This window comes from Actinia tenebrosa, unplaced genomic scaffold (assembly GCF_029948245.1).
Source record: "Actinia tenebrosa isolate PJP-AT-01 unplaced genomic scaffold, QUT_ActTen_1.0 PGA_scaffold13__45_contigs__length_12533684, whole genome shotgun sequence".
NCBI lineage: Eukaryota > Metazoa > Cnidaria > Anthozoa > Actiniaria > Actiniidae > Actinia > Actinia tenebrosa.
The window spans coordinates 1,984,664-2,011,525 of NW_028292573.1; the positions used below are offsets into that span (position 1 = coordinate 1,984,664).

General features: G+C 37.1%; 1 protein-coding gene across 1 annotated transcript in view; it reads right to left on the reverse strand.

Moving 5' to 3' along the window:
- The window catches only part of LOC116300550 (germinal-center associated nuclear protein), a 29,791-nt gene extending 4,984 nt beyond the window's left edge, over positions 1–24,807 (reverse strand). Inside the window, exons 1-34 of the mRNA XM_089029045.1 lie at positions 24,686–24,807; positions 22,926–23,939; positions 22,314–22,422; positions 21,529–21,575; positions 20,941–20,977; positions 20,249–20,329; positions 19,541–19,614; positions 18,900–18,971; positions 18,350–18,415; positions 17,841–17,990; positions 16,817–16,878; positions 15,398–15,530; positions 14,646–14,722; positions 13,789–13,902; positions 13,214–13,262; positions 12,618–12,731; positions 11,630–11,779; positions 11,009–11,224; positions 9,535–9,576; positions 9,141–9,224; positions 8,593–8,711; positions 7,940–8,053; positions 7,324–7,527; positions 6,714–6,863; positions 5,879–5,947; positions 4,467–4,686; positions 4,099–4,176; positions 3,189–3,314; positions 2,656–2,761; positions 2,062–2,174; positions 1,304–1,388; positions 838–911; positions 509–632; positions 160–261 (exon numbers count right to left, since the gene is read on the reverse strand). Coding sequence (XP_088885171.1) covers positions 160–261; positions 509–632; positions 838–911; positions 1,304–1,388; positions 2,062–2,174; positions 2,656–2,761; positions 3,189–3,314; positions 4,099–4,176; positions 4,467–4,686; positions 5,879–5,947; positions 6,714–6,863; positions 7,324–7,527; positions 7,940–8,053; positions 8,593–8,711; positions 9,141–9,224; positions 9,535–9,576; positions 11,009–11,224; positions 11,630–11,779; positions 12,618–12,731; positions 13,214–13,262; positions 13,789–13,902; positions 14,646–14,722; positions 15,398–15,530; positions 16,817–16,878; positions 17,841–17,990; positions 18,350–18,415; positions 18,900–18,971; positions 19,541–19,614; positions 20,249–20,329; positions 20,941–20,977; positions 21,529–21,575; positions 22,314–22,422; positions 22,926–23,939; positions 24,686–24,715 — 4,405 coding nt within the window. The 5' untranslated portion in view covers positions 24,716–24,807. The remainder of the gene's footprint in view (positions 1–159; positions 262–508; positions 633–837; positions 912–1,303; positions 1,389–2,061; positions 2,175–2,655; positions 2,762–3,188; positions 3,315–4,098; positions 4,177–4,466; positions 4,687–5,878; positions 5,948–6,713; positions 6,864–7,323; positions 7,528–7,939; positions 8,054–8,592; positions 8,712–9,140; positions 9,225–9,534; positions 9,577–11,008; positions 11,225–11,629; positions 11,780–12,617; positions 12,732–13,213; positions 13,263–13,788; positions 13,903–14,645; positions 14,723–15,397; positions 15,531–16,816; positions 16,879–17,840; positions 17,991–18,349; positions 18,416–18,899; positions 18,972–19,540; positions 19,615–20,248; positions 20,330–20,940; positions 20,978–21,528; positions 21,576–22,313; positions 22,423–22,925; positions 23,940–24,685) is intronic.
- Positions 24,808–26,862: the final 2,055 nt, after the last annotated feature.

Genomic DNA, 26,862 nt, shown 5'->3' on the forward strand with positions numbered 1-26,862 from the left:
CGATATAAAACATTTGTTAAAAGCTTCCATGCTTTCTGTCAGTGCAGCAATTTATGAACATTCCACGAGTTGTATTACGAAACATATCTATTTTACGTCTTTTTCCCAGCTTTCATATTTTATTTTGAACCTTGCAATAATTGAGAAGCATAGCCTTACCTTCTCCTGCACCAGGGGGTGGCTGTGGAAGACACAATGACAAGATAACACTGCTCAAGGAAGATAAATTCGCGTCTGAATTCCAGTCAAAATTTGGAAAAACTGAAAAATAACATTTTCAAACTTTCGTTGAACGAGAATTTTTAGATAGAAAATGTTACATCGCTTTTAGTTGATTAAGGACGTTCGCATGATGGCGTCATTGCCCTCTACTACCAGACTCCCTTTCACACTCCCTTTCAGCATTATGGTAGAGGGAGTCAAATGACGCCATCATGAAAACGTCCTATAGAGATGGCAGCCATATTGAATACCAATATGGCGGCTGTGACGTCATGTAAAACAGTACCTTTGTTGTCATTAATGCAGAACTCTGTGATTGGCCAGGACACCTGACCGAGACTTCCTGATGACGCAACTGTTGCAAGGTGCTCGATGGCGCTGTTATACAAATCAATGATTGCCCTTGGAGACTAGGACGGAAAATTGGAAGATTAGCCAATCAAATGATGCACAATACTGACCAATAAAATCAAGCGTAGCATGGTATTTTGATCGTTTGCCGATAATTCGGACTGCAATTCTGAATACTGCCCAGCATAGATTATGAAACGAAGCATGAGCCTACATGTGTCTGTGTACTTTTTCTAAACGTTTAAAGCACTTTTAAAGTCTTACCTGTTCATTGAGTTGAGCCTTTTTTCTTGTTGCTACATCTTCGTATAACGGTGTGGAAAAATATCTTTGAAGCCCTACAAAAATAACAATCTAGTTGTCAATGACCTCTTTCCTATTCTGAAACCTTTTGAGTCCGAACTTTTACCCTGGTCTCAAGTAGGACGTCTAACTTTTTGGAAGACCGTTTATTTGTCAACAGGAGAATAAGCCTGATGCGAGATGACGTTTTACCCCCGACTCTATACCATAATAGCTTTTTAAAATTCTTTCATATCAAAATTTTTGAGAAATTTTGAGAGAATACTGGAACAATAGTCATAATTAAAGAACAAAAGCAATGCGAAAAGGATTATGGTCTAGAGACGGGGGTAAAACGTCATCTCGCTTCAGGCTTATTATTTTAGAGTGATTTTGCATGACTGTCAAACTGTAGGACACACGTCACTTTTACAGCACGGAATTTTACCTTCTTCTAGAAAATTCTTCAAGGAATCTGACTCAAGTTCGACTGGATGAGATTGTTGGCCAAGCCAGGTAACGATCTCCTGCAACTGGAAGGCAAAAGAAAGTTGTTACAGTTCAACTACTATAATGTACCGGGGATACCTAAACAGCGAGAATCAATCATATTGTAGAATGTAGACAATACCTTCCAACTTTGGGTAGTGGAGCCAATAAGAAACGAGGAAAAACAATATTTTTTTCAACATATCTTTTTATTCCCACGAGAAAATGACGATGGCTGCCTAGTTGTTTACTCGTAAGGAATCCTGGTTAATTTACCATTCTCATGCAGTCTAGGTTTCTGATTGGCTCGACAATTGCTTGGCGTTGATTGGTTGTCGCTGTATAGGTGGCCCAGGTTATAGTAATCACAACTTGTCCACAGGACGCCCGATACTATAGCAATGCTTTTCGTGACGTTAGTCTTTTTTAACCAGAGATCCACTGGCTGTTGAATTCTGAGGTTGGGAAAAATCTCGGTTCGAGTTGACATCGTAGTGCATTGTGGGACTGTTTAGGGGAGAAAATAGACGCCATATTGGAAATATGTCCCCTAAAACAGTCCCACAATGCACCGCAATTCCAATTCGACCCAGCTTTTCTCAACCTCGGAATGGCTTATATGAAGAGCTTTTGCAAAAAAGTTGGTATTAAAATCATCAACATGAGAAGAACAGACGGCGCAGGAGATATCAACAAACAAATAGTATTGTAACGTACCAATCTATCCAAGATTTGTGCTTCCATCGATGACTCGACTCTAACTGTCTGGACACTAGACAGATGTTCCTCTCTCTTAAGGTCCTGGGTCCCAATAGCATCAGCAATGAGATCTAAAAAACACGTATATTAACAACATGTAACATGGTTTAGAGGGGGGAAAATTATTGATTTATGATCAACATTTTAAATAATTCCTGTCGTTTTTGGAACAAAACAAATCAAAACAAATCAAATCAAAACAAAACAAAACAAATCAAAAGAAAAGAAAAGAAAAGAAAAGAAAAGAAATCAAATCAAAACAAAACAAAGCGAAAACAAAACAAAACAAAGCGAAAAAAAAAAAAAAAAAAAAAAAAAAAAAAGAAGAAGAAGAAAAAAGATACGAAACTTTCTCCGCGTTCTATCAGCTTTTTTGGTTTGTCGGTTTCATTTTATTCATTTTTTTGGTGACAATGACGATGATTGTAAGATTGATAGTAAGAATAAACGAATATTTACACTGGACACGTCATGAATGTACAAAACACATTTTCACGAGTTCTTATAGCATAAGCATAGCATAACAATTTTAGGGAGAAAAGATTAACATACCATTGGTCAGATGTGTGACGTCGCTTTCTAGGTACAAGACGACTGCTGGGATAGCTGGTAAAGTAGGTTTGCTTCTGACAAGCCTTTGAACTCTTGTGCGAGCTTCCTGTACAGATATAGGAAATTACAATATCCTCAACAGTTACACACAATGTGATCTAAAGATTTCTAGTTGGCAATTTAGAAACAAGAATAAAAGTCAAAGTAGTGGAAAATAGTCTGTATTCAAACAAGGTGTATTAACTACAGTTGATTGGTTCAACCTGATTTTATCTTCTCAAAAATGTAGGAACAAGAACAAGTGTAATAGAAAAGATTCTGCATACTTGCATGTGCAGCGCGAATGAAAAGGCACCGGGCTATAGCTTTTCACAGTACGGGATTCAAGATATCCTTTTAACCCGAATCAACGTACAGCTTAGGATACGGGATTGCTCGGAGTCTACACCACGGTACACGGTAAGTCCTTATTGACGTGAGTTTTCAAAGTCACACAAAATCTGTTCAATCAAGAGGCTGTCTAAGTTCTGTACCTGTCTTCCTGAACGCGTTTGAAGATCTTTGGAATCGACTAAGATGATTATAGCAGACGTTCCTTGGAGCTGTCGTCTATCGATCAGTTCTGTTACATCAGTGTTTGATGGAACACCAAAATATGCCTGAATACGATTGAAAAAGATCAACGTTTGTCATTTGATTGTTCAGACATCATAAGTGTAGGTCGCACTGCACAATTTGGATTTTTTTACGCAATGGTCTGTAACGATCCGTAGTTCTTATTATTATAAAATCATCCGCAGCACTAATAAATAAATAATGATAATAACAATGCAACGTCAATCAAGTCCAATCATGTTCAAGTTTGCCAGACTTACTAATCTTGAGATGCTTTATCAAATGACAAATGTTTTCCCTAATCAAATTGAAATTAAAAACTCGTCCCAGTCTCTTGCTCGTTTCAAAAGTGACCAATTGAAAAAACTCTTTGAAGATATGGGCTTCCAACTAAAATATCATGATCATCACCATCAACATTATCATCAAATTCCCTACTTTATTATCAAAAATAAAATCGCTTTAGCAGCAGCAGCATCACCATTATCAGCATCATTTTAATCATGATCACTCTTTCAATTACGATAATTATCATCATCACCATAATTTTAATAATTATCATCGTCACCATAATTATAATAATTATCATCATCTATATAATTATAATAACTATCATCGTCACCATAATTATAATAATTATCATCATCTACATAATTATAATAATTACCAGCATCACCATAATTATAATAATTATCATCATCTACATAATTATAATAATTATCATCATCTACATAATTATAATAATTATCATCGTCACCATAATTATAATAATTATCATCATCTACATAATTATACTTCCCAAGCGCAACTATCCACATCGTTACTCACCAAAGTACAAACTCGACATCGTGTTTTGACAGACCATCGGTTCTGAGTCTCTGAACTGTACAACGATAACAGCTCAACCTATTTGGTTAAAAAAGTTTTTTTATTATGCAACAGGCCGTTTGCATGATGACGTCATTTTACTACAGCTACCAAAATGCTTCGCGCAATTGTTTTTCTTATGCAAATTCATATTTCCTCTTGAGAATAGTAAGACAATTAGGGTTAATTAACTGAACAAAAGAAAATGTGCAAGGGTTTCTGGTGGTGAAAGTGAATGAAGCTATAATGCAAGTGACCTGTGTACTCTACCCTAAAATAAGCGCGAAAATGAATAAAAACCATTCAGTCTCAAGTTCATAGACACTAACCTTTGAAGCAACCCTGTCGTTGTCAGGAAGAGATCCTTTCCTAAACTTCTCTTTTATCAACGATGGATTTACATGGATTTGTCGGGTGCGAATGTTTGAACGATTGACAGGGAAACAGGGGCCTGGGAACGATAACAGAAGCTTCCAGTCCACTGATGAGCCCGTACTGAAAGAATTAGCGAGTAGTAGAGGCATGTCTACTGGACGAAGAGTTTCAGTCCTATAACAGATGAAAACACACCAAAAGAATGAGACGTATATTATGTTTTATCATACTAAGAAAACGAATCCCCGCGCCCCATCACCAGCACTTTTTGATGCTATTTTTAGAATCTTTGATGCTATTTTTAGAATTATTCATTTGATCGTTTGTTTTACCGCACGCGCGTACTGCGTGCGCTCTATACTGTTTGCTCATGTTTTCTTGTGATTTCCTTTAAAAAAAACGTGAGCAAACAGCATAGAGAAAACTAACGATAGCAAATGTGATTCTAAGATAGCATCAAGCGGTGCCTATAAATAAATAAATAAATAAATAATAATAATAATGAAAAAAAAAGCAACATGAATAGTAAAAATATTAATATATGCATATTATTAAATAAATAAAACACCCACTTTAAAAAAATGTAAGAGGAGGTGGTAGGCAAAAAAAACAAAAACGTATATAAGAAATATAAGGAAAAGAGACAGAAAATGTTATGTATAGCTTTTTGTGTATATCTATATATTGTAAAGTGGCACGTCTTTGTTTTAATAAAGTATTTATTATAAAACATAAAATAAAAAAATCAAGCGGTGCCTATGATGGTCACAAGCATGAACACCAGAGATTCTTCTCTTAGTTCACTTTTCTCTTGGTTCGATATGACAAGCGTCTAATGTGCCAAGGAGATTTAGTCCGGGTAAAAACGTCATGTAAGGTAATGAATCTATTCATAACAGGAAATGTATTTGATGTATGTATATGAGTCTTTGTAACACATATGACGAATCATGCGACTAGTGCTTCCATTTGCACCATCACGTGATAGCAGCCATGACAGGAGGCAGGAACAATTGAATCTATATCCCCAGATTCTGTAATACAACCCCAACTCCCTTGTTTCCTTTAGATCTAATGTTAAAACGTAATTATGTCGTAAATATTATAATCTATAATTAGCACTTAGTAAATTAATTACATTTATCTATTTATCTTCATCAAAGACAATATTTTTTGTAACGTAGTACACTTTGTAACCTGTATTTTATATATTTAATTTCTGAATAGGGTATGTAAAGTATTGAAACTTTGTGAAATACGCAATAAATTATTATTATCAATTGTTATTAATTATTATATTCTATGGCTGGTAAAACTCTATGGATATGACATAATTGTGGGTGCACTAGGGTTTATTTCTACTGACCTGATTTGTTCTAGTTCAGCTTGTCTTCTCGATAGACATTCAGAAACATTAAATTCATCACCAAAAATTCTGTATGAAAATGGAAATTTTAATTTCAAAAAATTGTAAAGTAGCTTCTGTATTGTATTAGGCATTATATGGTATTACGGGAAGTTGAGGTGCGTTTAGTAGTAGATTTGTAGGGTTACAACAGGGGCGGATCTAGGGTATGGGTGCGGAGGAACGCACGCCCCCTCCCCCCTGATGAACTGATAACTACATTATTGGTGTTTGGGTTTGTAATCAAAGGGTGCACTCCCTCCTAGAACGAAAATCCTGGATGGTCCATCCCCCCTAGAAAAAATTCTGGACCTGCCCCTGTTCCATCATCGATGGCATCAGCACGCTGTGATTGGTTCAAAAGGATGTTGTCAGCTGCGTACCCTGTGCCACGGGGAAAGATTTCCTTTTTCTGTAATAAACCTTATTCGTGGTAAAGTAATGTTTTCTGGATCCCATTAGAGACCACATGTCATACCCTAGAGTATCATTTCTTTGTTTAACGATGGCTCATGACAAAAAACATGAATGTGGATACAAATTAAACAAAGAATGAATCTTATTTTCAAAGGGAATGAAAGCTGGCCTGAAAAGGGGAAACAATGCACTAACCACTACACTACAAAGACCAACCACGCTGTAAACGCAGCCGGAATATGAGATGTAGGGTACTCGTGAGGATCCCAGAGCGAGAGATACATGTGTGTTTTAGTGTTTTGTGGGTATTAGGAGTCGTTTTGGTTGCAGAAACCCTATAGATTATCCTACTCCCACTTCATGACCTTCGTGACATTACCTTATTGTTGGTAGTACTTTTGTCCTTGAGTCATTCAGAGGACCGACTAAACTGGTCAGCTGATCTTCTGCACTTGTGAATGGAGCATGCGCAGGAAACTCATTAAGAAGCTTTTTGAGTCGTACACGTGACTGATATAATTTCACCCACCTACATTGATGGAAAATACAATTTTAATACAATCACTGCTACTCCTATAAAAAACATGATGTGATGCAGGGAATGTGTAATAAATATCTCGAACCTCCACAGCTGATCTAAAATAGCGACGTAGAAATGACGTCATTGCAAAACTTAGGTGTCATGAAGCCAGCGAAAACTAAAACATGCCTGCCATTGCAATGAAAAATATATATTTCATTAATTATTGTGCCACTGTTTCAAATGCTTACTAGCAATGTTTTTTTTTTTTCATTTGGTGGCCTGGAAATCCATAATTTCAAGAAGAAAAGTGGCACTTAGGTTTGGCAAATTTTCTCGATTCCGATTGGGTAACATTTTTTCTCAGTTCAGCTGGCTTCGTTCCCCCTTTACATGGAAAATAGTCTGCATTCGTCCTTGTGTGAGCATAAAGGCATGAACTGGAAAAATAAGTCCTTAAGGCACTTACTTGTGAAAGTATCTTGCAGTCCTGTAGAGTCGAATACTCTGTCCAATCTGAGCGAGTGCGGTCTTTCTTCCTTCCTTCGCTTCTTTGTAACTGTCTTCTGCAATGCGTTCCACCTCATTTTGTAACGTCTCTTCCAGAAGACCTTGAGAAATTTCTTGTGTTGCAACCTCTTTGCATTTTGCAATCACCTTCTTCTGTTCCACACTAAAATGTATAACATGGTTGGCCATGAGCGTGCTTGTCACGGAGCAAACCCTTGTTGAAGACCTTGACAACATTTTGCCCACATTTTACTCACACACACTACTAAATTCAGTATTTTATGCACACGGATATCAAATTAAAAGCTGATTTTTACGGAGAGAGCAAAACTCGACTAGAACTGAGGAAACACCCTGCCTTGTGGCAAAGAAAATAACAAATAAAATAAAAAACACTTTCGCATGTGACATCTGCAAGGAACGCAGTTGCGAATATGGGAAAGTTTTAGTGCTACGCCATTCTTGTCACACTCAACAGTCATCTCTTTTTTTAAAGACAATTTAACGCGCAATACCCTCTGACCTAGAGATAGAACACTGTCGCATCGTTTATCTTGGCTCACATCTCTACGAACCTGTATTCATAAGCAGCCACTTGCAAACATTCCTGTGCCACTACATCATCAAGTAATTCTTCTGATACGGCAGCTGTTGATCTTTCCCTTATAGCTGCTTGCTCGGCTTTCATTCTAACAACAAGAGTTGAACACTTTTAACACGCGGTTCAGTGCTTTTGAGAAGAATCTAAACCAAAATTTCTAGTTTGATGTAAGAAGGCTGGTTCTTGGAATGAAATACCTCTGGCATACAGTATGGGAAAGGGTACCAAAGATGGGACAACAGGAAGTGTCTAAGTTTATTTATGTTGCTCGTAGAGTTACGTTATCGTTAATGTTGATGTTAACTAAGTTATTTCTGTTGCTTCTGTTGTTGTTGTTGTTGTTGTTGTCGCTGCTGCTTCTTATATAGGTTTTTTGCACCATCAAGTGCCCACGCCCATAATAACAGCTTGGGCTGCCTGTGGTTAGGTGACAGAACAATAAAATCCCTTTTGGGAATTTTTTTTTTTCCATGTAAAACGATTGCATTGTTCCTGCCATCTAACATGGCTGCCATCACGTGACAGTGCAAAACCTCTATTGCTGTTGTTATTGTTGTTATTGCTGGCCAAGTCTACAATACTGATGTATATACCGGCCAGTCTTGACTCACTCTACTGTTTACTTACAGCTGGATTCTTCGTTCATCTGCTATGGCACTCACTGCTGTCACTTGCATCAACTCCAAGACAACTTCTTCTTCCAACTCTGTCGCCAGTTGATCTGCTTTTTTCAAAAGGTCCTGCACCTATAGAATATTTAGAAACATAAATTGACGACTTTATTCTTCATGGGCCAATTTGCTACAAGATTTTTCCTACGGAGACATAAACCAGATCGCGTGACTGACAACAAAAAACGTTACGAAAGTTGAGTAGCGTGACCGTGACCAAGCCGTACTCTTGCAGTCTGATTAGGTGGGCAGCGAACTCGCGCTTTGGGAATGGCTCTACGGATTTCGCATCCTGACCACACCGTAATTTTACATACACACAGCACGGGTGGCGTAGCGGTAGAGTGCTCTCAACAATGCAACCCGGGTTCGAGTCCCGCCGTCGTGCAGTGTGCCCAGTGTCGTATGTGATTAAAGTTGCTTGCTGATTCTCTCCTGTGCTTCAAGGGTTTTTCTCCGGGTTCTCTGGTTTTCCTCCCTCCGCAAAAACAATTTCCAAATTACCTTCCTATAGACTTCCCCTGTTACATCCACCAGTATTTCATTGATCACTTCCAGAAACAAGCTTCTCGTTACTTCCTTTAGTTCCTGTTGACAAAACCAATCTTGATAAATCCAATTTAATTTACATTCACATCCTGCGTCTTCCTCTTACCAATCTTTAGTTTAACGGCTCATAATACTCAAAGAATGACACAAGGTCTGGAATGAAAAACTCATCCTCTCAAACTGAATGGTTCTTTTTAGTACGCCAGATGGCAGACCTTCTTAATATCGTTCTCTGCCTCAGTTACCAGCCGGACATTAAACCACAACTAGATTTAATTCAGTTCTATATAGGACATATAGTTCTGATAAAATGTGATTATTCGAACACTTGATAAGTATATTTTATTACCTCGACATTTATCTGGACGGCTGGTTTTGGAGGCTCAACAGGCTGAAAGCATAGAAAAACATAGGTCAACAATAAAGGAAATATGAGAAGAATGACGTGAAGAATTGAAAATGCCGAGTGGGTTAATAAAATTAATAGAAAAAAAAAGACGTTTTGGTCCAACACGGACTTTTCCGTGTTAACAAAAAATGTTTGCACGCGCAAAATTTGAAGCTAGCTATTTTAGCGTGCTTTGCCAGAGTTATGATGATTGTCCGATATACACCTATTTCAATGAGCGTTGTCATCGTCAAAGGCGATAGGCTATAGATAATAGGCGAGATTCGTTATTCCAAGATCCAAGAATAGCTGGAATGACTTGTGTTTCTTCTTCTTCTTCTCGTCAAGAACATGGACTTTAGTGTTGAGACTGATTCGATGTTCTTTGTATTCAACGAAACCATTTCCGTCTCGGATCGACTTAGGCGATGAAAACATTTTTTGAAATAGGTGTATATTGATGGATTGAATGCGATCGTTTCCATCTTGTTTTTTGTTTTTGTTTGTATGTTTGTTTGTTCATTTTTTCATTAGAATTCTTAACAGTTTAGGTATTCCTTTACCTCAGTATTGGAGACATCAGAGTTACTACTTAGAGTTAATACTTCGATAACTTGTAAGATGGCGAGCCAATACAATGAGTTTGACTTTGGAAACACGAAGGTGGTTGATAACTGAAGAGTCAACAGGGCGATTTTCATCGTTGTTTGTTTTTACAAGCATGGTATTCTGAGCTAGATGACACCTCATGAAACAGTTAAATCCAAATTCCATCAAACAATGATTTTAACTCTGGCAATGCGCGCGCTAAATGCTAGTTTTAAATTTTGCGCGTGCAACCGCTTTTCTTCGTGCTGAGGAAGGCTAGAAGTCCATAATGAAATAATGGGCCCGTTTTGAAGCCAAACCGCCCGTGTTTCTAATACGATTTTTTGTTAACTATTGACAACAAAATCTAATTCTGATACATTCTGGTTGCAAATTTCACATGCGTTAACGAGAGAAAGGTCCAATTAAATAAACGAACGAATGATTAAAGTGCCTATGTCATTATAGGCATTTGAGTTTGATTCTCATCATTTTTAAATTGCAGCACTGATTTCTATGAGAAAACAAATTTGCTATTTATTTTATATAAACCCTGAGTAAGACAATGATGTTATATACAGGATATTTTGCTGCTGCCCTAGAAAAGTTTTGTATATATAATCACGCCTATAATGATCTCAGTAGCATATTGGAAATATAAACCTTGATATCTCCAAGATGCATCACTCGAATCATATGAAATTCTTTTACCATTCAAATATTCACTTTGTGTAGAATCAATACAGAAAATATTAGGTGGTATAGGTGGTATAGGTGGCATAGGCACTTTAAAAAGAAGGGCAAACGATTGATTGTTTATATGACAACAAAAACAAAGAACTTCAACCTGAGTCACTTGTCTAAACTGTGAAAATCCTCTAGGTTCTTGCGTTTCTGTAAATCCCTTAAACTGGACCACAGGTTGTTGTTGCTCTATAATATTCTCTTTCTTCTCCATCTCTGCAGACACAACGTGAACTTCTCCCACATATCGACCATTCTCGTCAAAGCTTGATGTGGGATAATGGCTTGGTGGAGGAGGAAGAGGTCCATTGTAAACAACCTGGTCATGAAGAACAAAAATCACAGCAATGAAGATTAACCCCACCAAAAATAGTCATGATAAAAAGGTAAATTATACACTGTGAAAAGATGAAAAAACTTACTGACGAAACGTTTCATTAGAAACACCGACGCAGCTCATACTAGTTTTTAGCTAGTTATCTCTTCCCACCAAAAATAAGTAGCTTTAAATTATATAATATGTAGCATGAAACAAAAATGAATATCACAATTTCCCAGGATGCGATGCTATTTTATCTCATCATCTACGTTTCGCTTGCTACACAGTAACAGAGTAGATAGAATGTTTTGGAAAACTGATGAATGTCCTTCTAAATTGCCTTTCACTTTTCTTAAGGTGAATGGGTAAAGAGATTCTTCCAGTTTCTATTTCTTTTTTACCCACCTCTCCAATCAAACAGGACCTCTTGGATTCAATCAGTTTGTGAGCTCTGCTTGAAGGGAAAGAAGACTCTGGCTCAATAAAAGACCCTCGGGTGAACATCACGAATGATTCGTTCACTATCAGACCATGAAAACTGCAGAAGTCAGAGGCCTAAGATTCAACAGAAACAACAGATGTGAAACAATGATGTCAATGAGTTGTATCCCTTCTCTCTCCTCGACCTTCTTCCCCTCTTCTTCCTTCCTTCTCCCTTCTATCTTACTCCTCCTCACTCCCCCACCTCTCCTCTTTCTTCCCTTTATTACCTGGTCATTCCCTTCCCTCTCTTTTCCTTTTCCTCTTCTCATCACCTAGCCATTCCGATCCCTCTCCTCTCCTCTCCTTCTCCTCTATCCCATCCCATCCTCACCCCTTACCCTCGATTTCCTCCCCACCTCCCCTCTCTCCCATTTATCACCTGATCATTCCCTCTCCTATCCTCTTCTCCTCTATCCCATCCCATCTCTCCCCTTCCCTTCAATTGCCCTATTTCACTATGACGTCACTGCTTGTTTATGTGGGGGATAGAATCGCCAAATCCAATAGAAAATTCAACAAAATTTGCTCCTAGCGAAACAGTTTAATCTAAAATGGCCTGGTTTTCAGATATGATATGTGTTAATATGTACTAAAAAATATTCTGAGAGTTTGCTGGCTATTCTACTTCTCTTCGTGGATCGATACGGGTTTTAAAACAATTTTCGGTGAATTCGCGTTGATTTGACCCCCTCCGACGACCATAATCCTTTGCGTTTAAACAATAGATTGTTTTGATGTGACGTCATAGTGAAATAGGGCAATTCCCTCCCCACCTCTCCTCTCTCTTCCCCCTTATCACATGGTCATTCTTTCTTCTCTCCTTCTCCTCTATCCCATCCCATCCTATCTTCACCCCTTTCCTTCAATCCCCTCCCCACCTCTCCTCTCTCCTCCCTACATATTCACTAACCTGGTTATCCCCCTCAAACGCCAGAAGATTAGTCAGTTCATTCAGTGGGAAGGACATCTCTTTATTAGGAACACTCAGAGAATAATTCATGATACGAAGTGCTCGTTGACGAGCCTGCAAAAAAAAAAAAAAAAAAAAGACTGCCTTATATACATGTTTGGGAAGCAATGTCTCAGTGCGATTAGATGTCTCAACAGCTTCAATGAGAGAACTCGCATACTGCTGTACAGAAGTGATATTTCTTTAATTGGTGTGTCCATTATTTTCCTCTGAGTATTTAGTGCAGCCACTGTTACCTACCAGGGCACGAAATTAACGTACGCAAACTCGCAAAATGTGGGTAAAATTTTGTATTTAGCGAGTGACAAAAAATTTAACTAGCTAAGTTTTGCGAGTATGACCACAGTCCAGAAATTGAAGGACTGAGAAGTTTAGAACCTGCGTCAAGTAACGTTCTTTATTTACCGCATCCGATCGCTAGTGACTTTGAAATTTTTGCTAGTGAAGACAAAACTTTCTAGCAAGGTTTTGCTAGCCCCCCCGGCACTTTGTAAGAATGGACAAATAATCTATTCTCTGTTAAATATTCTACTGACCTGATTGAAATACCGATGCAGAACAGAAGCGCAGAGATAACTGGAAGCCCTACAAGATGATAGAAGCCAATAAGTATATGTTGTTTGCAGGTTGTAGTAAAGAAGTAAAAGAATCCTGTTCCTGCATTAATTAAGACTTGTACTCAACATAATAAGAGAGAACCACATATATAGGGTACCCCTAGTGCTAAGGACAATTCTGTTTTTCCCAGGGGACAGCAATAATAAAGTTACCTCAAGCAGAAGGGTAAGCCAAGGCAAATGGAATGAGTTTTATAGCATTAACCTTTAAGTAGCCGTGTTATTTATCATTGGAAGCATGGGTAGCATAGCGGTGAGAAACTTGCCTCACCAATGAGACCCGGGTTTGATCCTCGAGGTAGAGCTGTTTGTTGGTTCTCTCCTGTGCTTTAAGGGTCTTTTCTCCGGGTTCACTAGATTTCCTACCTCCGCAAAAATCAACTTCAGAATTCCAATTCGAACTACAAAGGGCCAGGATGAAAATTACTGTGTGTAATTCTAGATACCCTACTAAATTGTGTAGCTATTTTTTTGTCTTTTATTTATTTAGTTACCTCACAAGTCTGAAGAACCTGACGAAGTTGTTACTGTTGAGAGCATGAAAAACATCCATAGCAAACTTGACCATGGATGACGAGCGCACTTCTTTCCGGTAAGTCATTACCTCCCTGAAATAAAAATGAGCAAGTGTCAACTCACATGCACCAGTTTCTCATTCGCCGATGCATACCGCCAGTGTTTAAGACCGCAGACTCATTTATACAGGTTTAGCCTCGTTTATAAGTAAACTAGTCACAGATACCATTACTGCGGTTTTTCATATTCTGTGAACTCAGACATTTTAACGCCTTGTTGTGAATAGACAGTTTTCTCTAGGTTGCGTGTGCATCCTAATTTAAGGAACTTGACGAGCCACGAAACCAGAACAGGAGTTTATAATGAGAACTATCATACATTTCTTTTTTTTTTCGATAAGAATTCATAAAATTGATTATTTACCGCAGTAAAAGTTTCAAAATATTTCAAAACATCATTCAACTTTCACATTCTTTACATTATATTACTGTTGACCTTAGCAAATAATTTACTCTTAAACAAGGCTTAACCTGCACAATTGATTCTATAGTCACAGAACACAGCGACATTTGCTGAATGAATATGGGGTTATTGCAGCAAAATTACAATATTTGTTGCCTTCAAAATGATTTTGCAAAGAGAAGAAGCTCTCTGTAGTTTTAGCAACAAAAAAATGTTCTTAATAAGAGTAAAAATTGCAAGTTGAACGAAATCATTGTGCGTCTTACTAACACATTTAGCTACAACTTCCTTGAGCTACTACGACTAAGTTCTAACAGTTCGAAGTACAGGTCCAAACATTTTCACACTGTGTTTAACATATAACAAGACTAACCTGAGGGTGTCTTCTTCATTTAGATTCAGTAGAATATCGTAACAACGAAACTCTGCTTCATTGGGACAGATAATTCCCTGGTAATGAAATAAATAGATCAACGAAAAAAGACAGACAGAGGTTTTTACAATGTATGTGTCATCCCTTGCTCTAGTATAATACCCCACAGGCAGCCCAAACAAAGTTCCTGTGTATTGTTTATAAGGGAATGTATTGGAGTTATGATAAAGTCATGACAATAAAATGGTTAACTCAACAATTTGCCTCAAAACTTGCTGCAGTTGTTGCTTTTACTTTGTTCAGTCTTCTGGCGAAGTTTCAGCGCGATTTGAGGCCGTTTAGTGGGTTTTTCAAAATCCGCTCTTCTCTACCTCAATAATTATTTAACTCCCATACATTCCCTTATAAACAATACACAGGAACCTTGTTTGGGCGGCCTGTGAATACCCTCGTGTAAAGCAGCTTAGTATTAGAGACCTTCAGCATCAGTTTTACCGCTAAGCACTAAAGATCAGGCCAAGCATCACGCCCGCAAACACGGAGAAACTAAACACGAGGCATCGATGAAATTCAATATGTTGGCTCTTCCTGCAACAACTTCGTTATGACGCCTTGCTAAATGCCGAAAGTTTGAAGGAAAACGCCTGACGTCGAACTGCAGTTTGAGGTTTGCGGTACCTAGCAAGAACGTCGTGCTAAAGGTCTCTATTTATTGAGAGAAAACGTGAAAGTTCGAGGTGGAAAGAGCTCACCTCGTTCTTGTAGAGATCATTGTAGAACTGCTTCAAAGTTTGAAGGCATTTGGTCAAGTTCTCGGTGTTGATGCGAGGATCAAAAACACCCAAGTCCTGATCACATAGATAGTGTGCACAGAATATATGGAACCTAGAAAAAAAGCCGAAGCAAAAACGATAATTGGTAATAAGCTGAATGAATGTCATGTGTCTTAATAATGATACTATGTGGCTCTAATGATACACCTAGTTCCAAGAAGTTTGTCATCTAAAAAAGGCAAATTATAATTAAATAAATTAGAAATAATTTGCAATGTAAACTTCATTCTTGCAGTTTCTGTTTTTCTTCCAATACTCAGTCGTATAATTAAGGCTCCCCTGAGCAATTCGAAAGGTCATATGAGACTAATATTTTGAATAAGAATTTTTTTCATTTTCATTCATATCAAGATAATTAATTCCTATTTGGTATTTTAGTATTTGGCTAATTTTTATTTGACATCATTCTTGCAAGTAGGTATAACTGACACCAGGGAAAAGCGTTTACGCATGCGTGCACTTCAGCACGTTTTCTAAGAATAGACCAGTTTCGAATTCCAAATTACCGCTGTGTTCCTTGATTACAGACTCATTTGCGCAGGGTTAGCCTCGTATCAGTGTTTAAATATTCACACATACCAACAGAAAAGTAAAGAATACACAACTTCAACAATACAAACACTTTGGAACTCAACGGACCTTGACTGCAACACGTGAATATGCAGCACAGGGCTAACCCTGTGCAAAAGAGTCGGTAATCAAGAAACACAGCGGTAATTTGGAATTCGAAACGGGTCTATTTTGAAGAGTTGAGTGAGAAAATAAATGTTTGTTTTCTCCAAGTATACAAAACAGCTCAAGAGTATACTTTTGTCAATTACCCTTAAGTTTCAAGCATGGACACTAAGTTTTGGCATTTTGTGAAGTCCAATTTATCAGGCATGTTAGAAAGTCAAATTTACATATGCTTTGAGTAATTTGCATACGGATTCAGAGCATGCGCAGACGTTTTTCACTCGTGTCGGTACATGTAGATACCGTAACTAAAGGATATAAGGATTATAGAGAGTTGAAACAAGTCACTGTGTGAAGTCATGCAAGAGCTGCAGGGAGCCCAATTTAGATAAAATGAAAGATGAAAATTAAAACAGGAAAAAATCAAATTTAATTTTATGATTTATTTTTTGTATTCCAGGTCAAGATATTATTCACCATAATGTAAGTATTTGCTGTTGTAGTTATTATACTTCTAGAACTTTTGCAAATTCACTTGAGTGGCCACAGAACGATGGTCCAAATCAAGGTTGCACTTGACGTGTTCATATATTTACTGTTCAAGTCCAACCTTGAGATAGAACCATTGTTTTGTGGTCACATAAGCAAGTCTATTGATGTTACCTTGCAGTCTTTTCAATTAAATCCACGGATCCTACATCACAAAGATGCTGCTGTGTGATGTCCTGCAAGAACAAAATGCATAAATCAACATAAAGGGGATGGTACCACACAATATATTGCCTTCCCACGAGTTGTCGTTCTGCAACTTATGTATTAGTGAAAGACCACTATTAGCAAAATGTGCCAGTTTGACCAGGTATATTCAGATTAGTAGGTCTTTACTAAAATGAGGAGACCTCTCACAATTGCGAGTCAATAGCATTTGGGTACATTTCATTTTGGGACCTTGTATGCAGCCAATTTGTTGTCAATCTCGAGCCCAGAGTCTTGCAGCTTTTGGTCAGCTGGCTGGTGCAGACCACAAATCAGGAAGGAACTGAAGGACTCTGGGTACAAGATTTATTTGTCAGTTTCAAAATGAGTAAGGGACTGGGTCCTAGTTCAATTAGCTAAATTTATCAAGGTTTGACAAAACATTCCCCATCAATATATAAAAGAACGACATACAACAAGCTTACTGACCAAGTTTCAGGAAGTTTTACTTTATGGCTGAAATAATGCTATGAACATTTAAAAGACTGCCGAAATATCAAAGAAATGTAAGGTGTCCAGGCAAACCGTCCAGCCACACATACGTTCTCTGTATTTTTAGAAATTTAAACAAAATCATAATTTCGTTTGAATTTGTTTAAACTTGATGAGATTTGCAATCCTTGCTATTTTTACATGCTCTTTGATATGATGAGGTCTGTTTATGAATTAAATCAAATTTAACAAATTCATTTTGAGTGCCCTCTTGTTTTACTGTCACTATACAGTACTATACAGCATACCAGGGACCACAAAATGGTATGGCTGGCAAGGACTTTGATTAAACTACAAAATGAATGTGTTTGGTGATAGCAATTGTACCTTCTACACAACATCCAACACAGCTTGCCTCTGTCATTCATGAAAAACTCTGTTGAATGCTGCATAACATCAATGTTCAGTGGCTGAACACACTAAGAACAAAACAACTAACCTTTCTTATAGCTCTAGTTCTATTCCAGAGAAAATCAAACCAATCACCCCATTGACCCTCCTTGCCGATGTCCATGATATTAGTGACCAGGTAGTCCATGGTCATTTTGAGTGTGGGTATTGGTCGCAACTCATGTGGTAATGGCTCTTCCTGGAAAATAATTGTGACATTGTGGTCATGACTAGTGTGGGTATTGGTCACAGCTCATGTGGTAATGGCTCTTCCTGGAGAAAATTTATTGCGGTCATGACTAGCATGGGTATGGACATTTATCACACGGAGGCCATGTTTATTCTTATGAGAATAAAAACCTTTTTTTCACCTGCATAAATTAATTCTCAAGCACTCAAAAGTGAGGCTATACATGTGGGAATATATTGTTCCAAACAACATGGCTGCAGTGTGGAAAAGGCCCAATGTTCTGTAATGGCTCTTCCTGGTAAATATCAGTTAGTTACTACTAGTGTTGGTACCAGTATTGGTCACTGTAGCCGATTCAAGAATATTACCTTATCAGCAGCAGATCTGTCATATTCTTTGATAGCCTTGGCATGGTCCACCTGTGGGTTATCCTCCTATAAAACATATTAATATACAACGGTAGGTGTAGTATACAGTGTACATCATGTAGCATACATATTGCCCACTTTAGTTTTTGTCGGCAAAGTAAGGCCCATGGTTATCAATCTTAGCTGCCCCTTTGGCTAGTTTTACAAGCCTAGTTTTCCTGAAACTCCCAACAGTTTTTCCTTTGGATATCAGATATCTCCTTAAGTCATACACACTGTAATTTGCAAATGAATAATCTTCCATTTCTTCTGACTTTACACTTGTTGATGATTGTTGATTTGATTTTTGTCCTAACTTTCGCTTGAACCAATCACAAAGCAACATTTACACACAATTTGTATGCAAATTAGCCGTCTTTTTGTAAGAAAACGTGGATTATCACTGGTGTACATGATAGTGTGGTGTGTGGCATGGCATATTGCAAGATAAGGCAAGGAAAGAAAAGAAAAGGGAAGGGGAAATGATACAGGTCTTTGACTGCCGACTTACCAGGCTTGAGCCAGTACCAGGTATAGTTTCATAAACATGAAGCCTGCGACGATCTTCTCTCATGTACCTTTCCTTTTAAATTAAGTACATATTAAACAAAAAAAACATATAAAACTTAACAACACAAATCTTGCTAGATCCAAAAATATTTACAGTGTACCAAAGATAAAAATTCATAATTCCCAAAGGGAGCAATCTTGACTAAATGAAACTCCCCTCCTATTTCCAGAAAATTTCCTGGACTTGAAAAACCTGATTTTAGTGTCATAAAGATTTGGTTATAAAAACTAATTGGGGAGACAAAAAATGCATACTTTACATACTGTATACTGCAGCAAGCTTGCCCTTTCCCCACAGTTTGGAAATCATAATTTCTCTGCGTAGGGAAGGTATTGGTACATTTTGGAAGTTAAACCTTTTTTTACATTGTTCTTTAGCCAGAAAGTCTTAATTTCTTATAAATTCAAATCTACTTCCCCATCCCATAGGATATAATACAGATATATTCTAGAGGTAAATTGCACCCTTCAGACCAACTTCAACCCTCGGATATGTCAATTGGTGACCCTCAATCGTAAAGGAGATATAGCTAGGGACATGATCATTCTGGACGCAGTGCAGTACATGAATAGTCTTTATACCTTTTCTGGACACATATCCGGGCAGGTTCCCTGGACAGCCTTTGCCGTTGTGATGTCAGATGCTTTGGTTACTCCTGATGTTTAGAACAATACTGTAATTAATAATTTATAACTTTGGACTTATTTTTCATAAATTGCTGGCTTCAGGATGACTTGAAAGCATAAAATATTCAGTGTTTCAATAACAACCACTCATTGTTTACATTATAATGCGAAAGGATACATAGGAGGTTAACCCTATCAAGAATACTGTATCTCCTAAGATTAGAATTGGAATTTAGATGATTTTTGTTGAGGGAGGAAAACTGGAGAATGAGGAGAAAAACCCCCAAAGCACAGGAGAAAACCAACCAACAACTCTGCTCATGACATTGAGCCTAGCAGGACTTGAACCCAGAATGCATTAGTGGGAGGATTAGGCATTAGCAGCGCAAACCATCTACAGTACCCTTTCCGTAAATGAATCTGCCAGGAAACAGTAATTATACTGTAAGTGCTTTTTCAAAAATATCTCTGAATTTAATCAGGAATTTTTATTGAAATACAAATACGTGATAGGTAACCTTGTTCACAAAATAAAAATACTGACATTAATAAGCTCTTTTTCTTTTTCTTACAGTGTTCATATCCAGTGCAACACAGTATGGAAATATCTTAACTCAAACCTTACTATCAAGGAATTCAATCTATTTTTGTACATAACTTTACCTTCTCTCAACTTTGCATCAATCATTTCCAGTACTTTGAATCTCTCCCCTGTTGACATTGCTGTTGGAAGAGAATGGGGATCTGCAAATTGAACAATATTGCCTATAAGCTCTTTTAATGTTTCATTTGTTTCATTGACAAGATGAAAGCAGTCTTTTTACTGAAGATTTCAACAATCAAGCAAAAGGAAAGGTTACAAAATTGCATGGTTTGTGGGCTTGATTGGAAAGACATTGCAACAGTTCTTTCCCTTCTAAAGCAAGTTTTTTTAAAACTTAAAATTCATGTGTGCTGTTTCTCTTTTTTAAGTTGCTAAAACATTTGTATAAAACTTTCTTAGAGGTAAAAAGAATGTTTTTGCTGGGACCTTTTAGTTGTAAGTTAAAGTGCCTATGACCCATAACTCAATATTTTCAGCATTGATCCTACATGAAGTGAATAGTCGAATGGTGAAATATTATTATATGATTTGAGTGATGCATCTTGGAGATATCAAGGTTTATACTTCCAGTATGCTAATGAGTGTATATGCTGTTTATAAAATGTAAAGCGCATTGAGACATTTGAAATGCGCTATAGGAATACCCTATTATTATTATTATTATTAATTAACAGTCATATAACCAAAAGGCAGAGAATGCATGAAATGATAACCAAAAGCTATATTTAATATATATTTGACATTTTCTTACCAAGTGCATGGTGTTCCATGGCTCCTCCTTTGAATACCTAACAAAAATGCATAGAGGTAAATACTAAGCTCATGAAAACTCAGAAAAGGAACAGAATCAAAACCTCCTTAACCCGACAAAACATTCTCAGTTTGAATAAATTTGTAACATTATTATTTTTTCAATCTTTAAATTATCTACATGTAAGCCTAAGCTACAACCAGTAAATAAAATAATGAGACCCTTGATCTTAATTTAATGTAAAAAACCCCCTCCACGTAATCAATGTTGTTTCACATGACAATAACGACCTCCTCGGCTCGGGCGTAATGTTTTCCCATTTCAGACCATGTGTCATTTCTTTGTTTAATGACGGCGCACAAGAAAACACACAAATATTGATACAACTCAGACAAAGAATCTTATTCTTAAGGGAATGACACATGGTCTGAAATGGGAAAACATTACCCCTAAGCCAAGGAGATCTATTGGTGGTACATGAGCATTCGTCTATTCAACATTGCTAAGTGGGAGGGGGGTGGGGGGTCCAGGAACACCACCATATAACAAATACAGTTTAACCACGTAGCTATTTTAAAGTTCTCTTACTTTTTCTCTTTCCTGGACATTTGTCTTCACTGGTAACTCTGATAAATCTGTTACAACAAAAGGGATATTTATCATGATAAACAATTACAAAAACAAAATGATAGGAGGCAGAAGTACTGTAAGACTGTTAGTGGAGACTGCTGAAAATATCAATATTTGACCCTGTCCAGACAGCTCCACATTTAGTATGACCCATTAACATTTAAAAAATCTTTATCAAAGTCTGAATTTTTCTTTTAAGTTTAAAACAAATATTTTTATTGGTATAAATTTGTGCCATTACATTACTATATGTTTATAATGTATATGATGTAAATTAAAAGCATGACGCATACTGAAAATCAAATAAACTATTCCATCCCCTTCAGGCAGCTCCACTGCCTATGATACCCAGTGCACAGTATATGATATGGCCAAACAAAAAAATAAGTGTGCTTCCTGTTGCGCGACCGACCCTAATTTTCTTGCCAATAATTGTCAACCCTAATATTTTTTCCACTCCCAAATGCACCACAGGGTTCCCAGTAAGCTCATTTCCACTGAAAACAAAAAATACTTTGTTGTATCAGTAAAAAAAAAATCTGGCCTACCGACCCCAATTATTTTTCTCATGCAACAGGAAACACACTTATTTTTTTTGTTTGGTTTAACCACACAGATATGCAGAGCCTGTGTCCTGACCCTGTCCATATTCCATGTTCCATGTGCATGAAGCTTGAAAACCTTAATCTGGCTTGTACCATATGGATCACATTGTAATAGCATACTACTTTTCATTACATTACCTTGTGAGCTACTTGTAGTTCTTTTTCTTTCTTGCTTCCAGAAAATACTCACAGGATTCAGATCTTTTCTGAGGATCTTTCCCTTTAGTTTGGCAAGCTTTGCAGCTTCCTTTACACAGAAACAAAATAAATAAACAAATAAATAAAAAATACACACTGAAAGCATAGCTTTTCATTGTGGAATTGAAACTGTAGTTCTAGTAAATATTGATGATATTCAGGGTTCAAAATAATGTTTCAGAAAATGCTGAAATTTTGGCAGGTTTTGAGGTGTGGCTCATTTTTTTGGCCGACAACTTTCAAGGAAAACTGCTTTTAAACTGCTGATAATGTGACTGAATGGTCTACTGGTAAGAATGTTGTTGAAGTGAAGAGTAGGGAGGGATTTTTGTTTTTGGTTAGAAAATTGCCGACAAAGGTGATAAAATTGCCGTCTAAAGCTGGCAGCCATATGCAGCTTCTATTTTGAACCCTGATATTTAATCTCATGTTTGTCCCATAAAATATAGCCTTAGGGAGTTCTTTTTTGACTTTATTTCTTTAATCTGATCCCTACCCTAGAAAATTCTAGTGTCATCCTTGAGAACAGGTACATATAATTAATATACTTACATGTGTTTTGAATGTCACAGTCGCACTCTTTTTTTGAGGATTACATAACACTTTCATGACCTCACCAAATCTAGAATAAAATCTCTTCAACCAAGCATTCTTGTTAAATATTTCTGGTATTTCTCTGATGACCAGAGCTTTCAATCCTGAAATATCACTACCTGTCTTTTCATCTGGTGATTTTCCACTTCTTTTAGGTGGAAAAGTGATATTTTCACTCAAAGTACTTTCAACTTGTCCAGGAGCTTTTCCAAACACATTTGTTGTCACAGAAAATTTTTGGGCTGGTTTCATCGGAAGTGTTGCTGTTTCATTAGCTTTGGCAAAATTGAAGCCTGAACTGCCAAATTTAGACTCAAAGACAACACTTGTTTGTTGGGATGATGTTGATATGGGTGTTACAGGAAAGCCTATCGAAGAGGTAGACTTTAAAGACTTTGTTGATGGTAATGAAGAATACGAAAAACCTGTTGTAGAGGTATTTATTGGAGGGGTACTAAAAGGTAATGTAGTCTGCGGCTTATTACCAAAGCCTAAGGTTGAGAATAAAGGTGATGTTGTTGTAATTGCAACTCTCTGGTTGTTTTCTGTACTTGTGGTGGCTGCTTGAAACAGGTTTTTATGTTTATCTGGAGCAAATGAAAACATTGTTGAAGTCTGGGAGCCAGCATTTGCTTCTTCAGAGTTACCTCCACCAGAAATGGGAGCAAAACTAAACAAGGCTGGATTTCTTGTTGCTTGCAAACCGCTGGTATCACTGAAGCCAACAGATCCCACTGGACCATGCTGTGTATTTGCCTGAAATCTTCTTTGTGCATCCTTTGGCATTGTACTAGTTTGTCCAAATAACCTCTCTTTCTTGGGTGGATTCGCAGAATCATCAAAGGGTCTTTTCCCAAAAACAATCTCTTTGCTGGTCGTACCCATTCTTACAGGCTTATTTATTAATGTCCTTTCTTCACTCGTATGGCGACGTGATGCATTTTGAGACAAACGACGAACTGCTTCTCGTCTCTGTTGGTATAAAATAGATGTAAATTCATTATGATGATATGAATCAGAAGTCAAAATTATCTTAGGAAACCTTGATACTGACAGAATAGAGGTGATGTATTATACTGTATATATATATTTCTCATTCTCAGGGGTATACATATATGCCATTTTAGTTGTCCTTAACAAAAGATTTACCCTTGATTTGCTTTGATTATTTTTCAAGCAACCCAACATAGCAGCCATCAATGCTTTCAATATTTCATTCTCATATACAGCTGTAATAGGATGCTACCAGTAGTAATGTAATGTATGTCACCCTCATTAAATAAAGTTAATTGATTTATTCATATGGGTCAACTACATTTATCTAAAAACCTCCAATCCAAATTTTTTGCCATCAACACTACAGAACGAACTTGTAATAAATAAATGCTAAGTAAGAAGTAAGAACTCGAATATTCCAAAATGTAGCTTATTCAGTTGCGGGAAGCCTGTACTTTTATTAATAAATAGATTGAATTGTTTTAACTGCGTCCACACCAACATATACAAGATACATGTATGCCTACAATAATCCGTCACGGTGATCCATGCACCTATCAATATATTAGCCTGTCATTCTATTATTTCTATGGAAGGTTATAATATCAGTAGTAATATTTCCGGGTCAGTGTCAACTTTTATCATGCCTACTGTATGAACGAAAGTCATAAATCCGAATTTAAAATACTAATTTGAATTCAAAACATCAAACCACACTATACCTTCTTTTGTCTTAATTGACTTAGCATCATACGACGAATAAAAAGAACTTGAAGAAAAGAGATATTTTTGTAGTCAAAATTAATGTTTTCTAATTTTTCATTCTTCTTCAAATGTTCAAAATGGCGCCTTGAAATATTCGAAACAAAGGAATATACTTCATGTGGGGTTACATATAATGTCTCCAAAGAACAACCGCTGACACATATCGCACAGGGATCTCCACAGGCAACCCAAACAAGGTTCCTGCATATTTAAAAAAAATTAAATTTGCAATTTGTCGTAAAATTTGCTGCAATCTTTGTATTTCTAATTTTCTGGTGAAGTTTCATTGGCATTTCAGACCGCTAATAAGTGTTTCCCACACCACCCCCAAATCCACGATTCTCTAATACGCATGCGTACTTGCAAGCCCACTCTTTAAAGTTGCATTGTTCGGTAAATAACAAATCTAAACGAAGAAAATAAAAAAGGAATTTTCTAATATCGTTCTCTTTTTCTTGAATGTTCCATAAAGATGAGATGACCCTGGCCTTTGTCAAATAAAACAACCAATCTGTTCAGGGAGAGGTCAAGGCGCCAAAAATACATAACTTTCATCCCATCCCACACGGCTTACCGCCTCATCTCTGATCTAACTTTCAACAGATTCATGGTGCTGACTCCCCCCTCTTCCCCAATTAGCGTTGCTATAATGTCCCACAAGCTCAACAATGAATTAGCTAGAACATCTCAGAATTAAAAACTCTGATAGCGGAAAATTGAATATGATAATTCGTTTCGATTATTTACGGTGATCATCATCATGTTTATCGATTTCAACCAGTCCTGTACAACTAAAGTAGATTGCCTCGTAATCCTTCTAGTCCTCTCTAAAACAGATATTGCATGTGTAGTTGTTTGTGGGACAAGATTTTAATTCCACTGGGACAGCGGCCGCAACGGTGATTGGTTCGCTATTCTCTGAGTCGGAACGATGAATTCAAACAACAACAACAACAACAACAAAAAAGCCTCGAATTTTATTCATGCACGAAAAATGTTTTTTCATATCCGGCTGTTTTTCATTGTTTTCAAATATTTTCGCCACTTGCGCTACGTCTTTGTTGGCAACCTATATCTTTCTTGGAATGCAGTTTACTAGTATAATTCAAACAAAGATTCAAACTATTTTTTCAAAACTTATTCTATTTTTAGTTCTGATATATCAATAATGAAATTGAACAAGAATTTTGCGTTTTTTCCCGACTCATCTCAGGGACTGAAATATCGACAAAAAATTTGAATATACTTAATAAGTAATGACATTATTAACGTAGGGAGTTGAGACAATCAGTGACAGCTAGAGTCTCACTGATCCTAATTTTGTGCTACGAAATACAACAGCTTTTTCCGTACTCTGTTCAGTAGTACAGAACGCAGAAAGTGACGAAGGCCCGAAAAAAGTCAGTGAGATGAAGTGTTGTATTATTAAACGGAAAACGAAAAACAGTTCGGTCCTTTTTGTTTATTACCACATGAGTATATAGCAAGAAAAAAAATATACGTTAACAACTGAAAATATTTGAGATATATAGCGCGCGCTGATTGGGTGGTTGGCGTGCTTGTATTAGAGGACAGAGACGCGCTCGCGCAAAGTCGTACAAAAATATTTTATAAAAGCAATATAAACACTCTTGGAACACTCTAAAAGCAAGAGCAACGCCCGGCTACGCTACGTGTTCCGCCGTGCACATATATCACTGAACAGAGCACGAAACAACTGTTGTAGATTTCAATGCTTTTTTTAATACTTCTTTGCAAAGTTACTGCGCACGCGTGGATGGCGTCAGCAGCCGTACTCCGTTCCTCACTAATAAAGCACATTTTTCGACCAATCATAGCGCACTTTTATCTAAGCTATATAATAAAGACAGCATCGTTCTCTGATATCAGTTGGTTCACAACCAATAAGAGCAACTGTATGAAAAGCAAGACTAGAAGCTTCTCATAGCTGGGTTTCAACATCATACATATGAACCAGCTGTATGAGGCATATAGAAAGGTCTTTGTTTCGTTGTGGCCGGATTGTAGTTTCGCTAACTCTATGATCACACGATGGACGTGAAATAGGTAGGAAATATAGCTCAAGTGAAAAGATTCTCTCTCTGTAATCTAGTTTGCTATAAATATGAACACG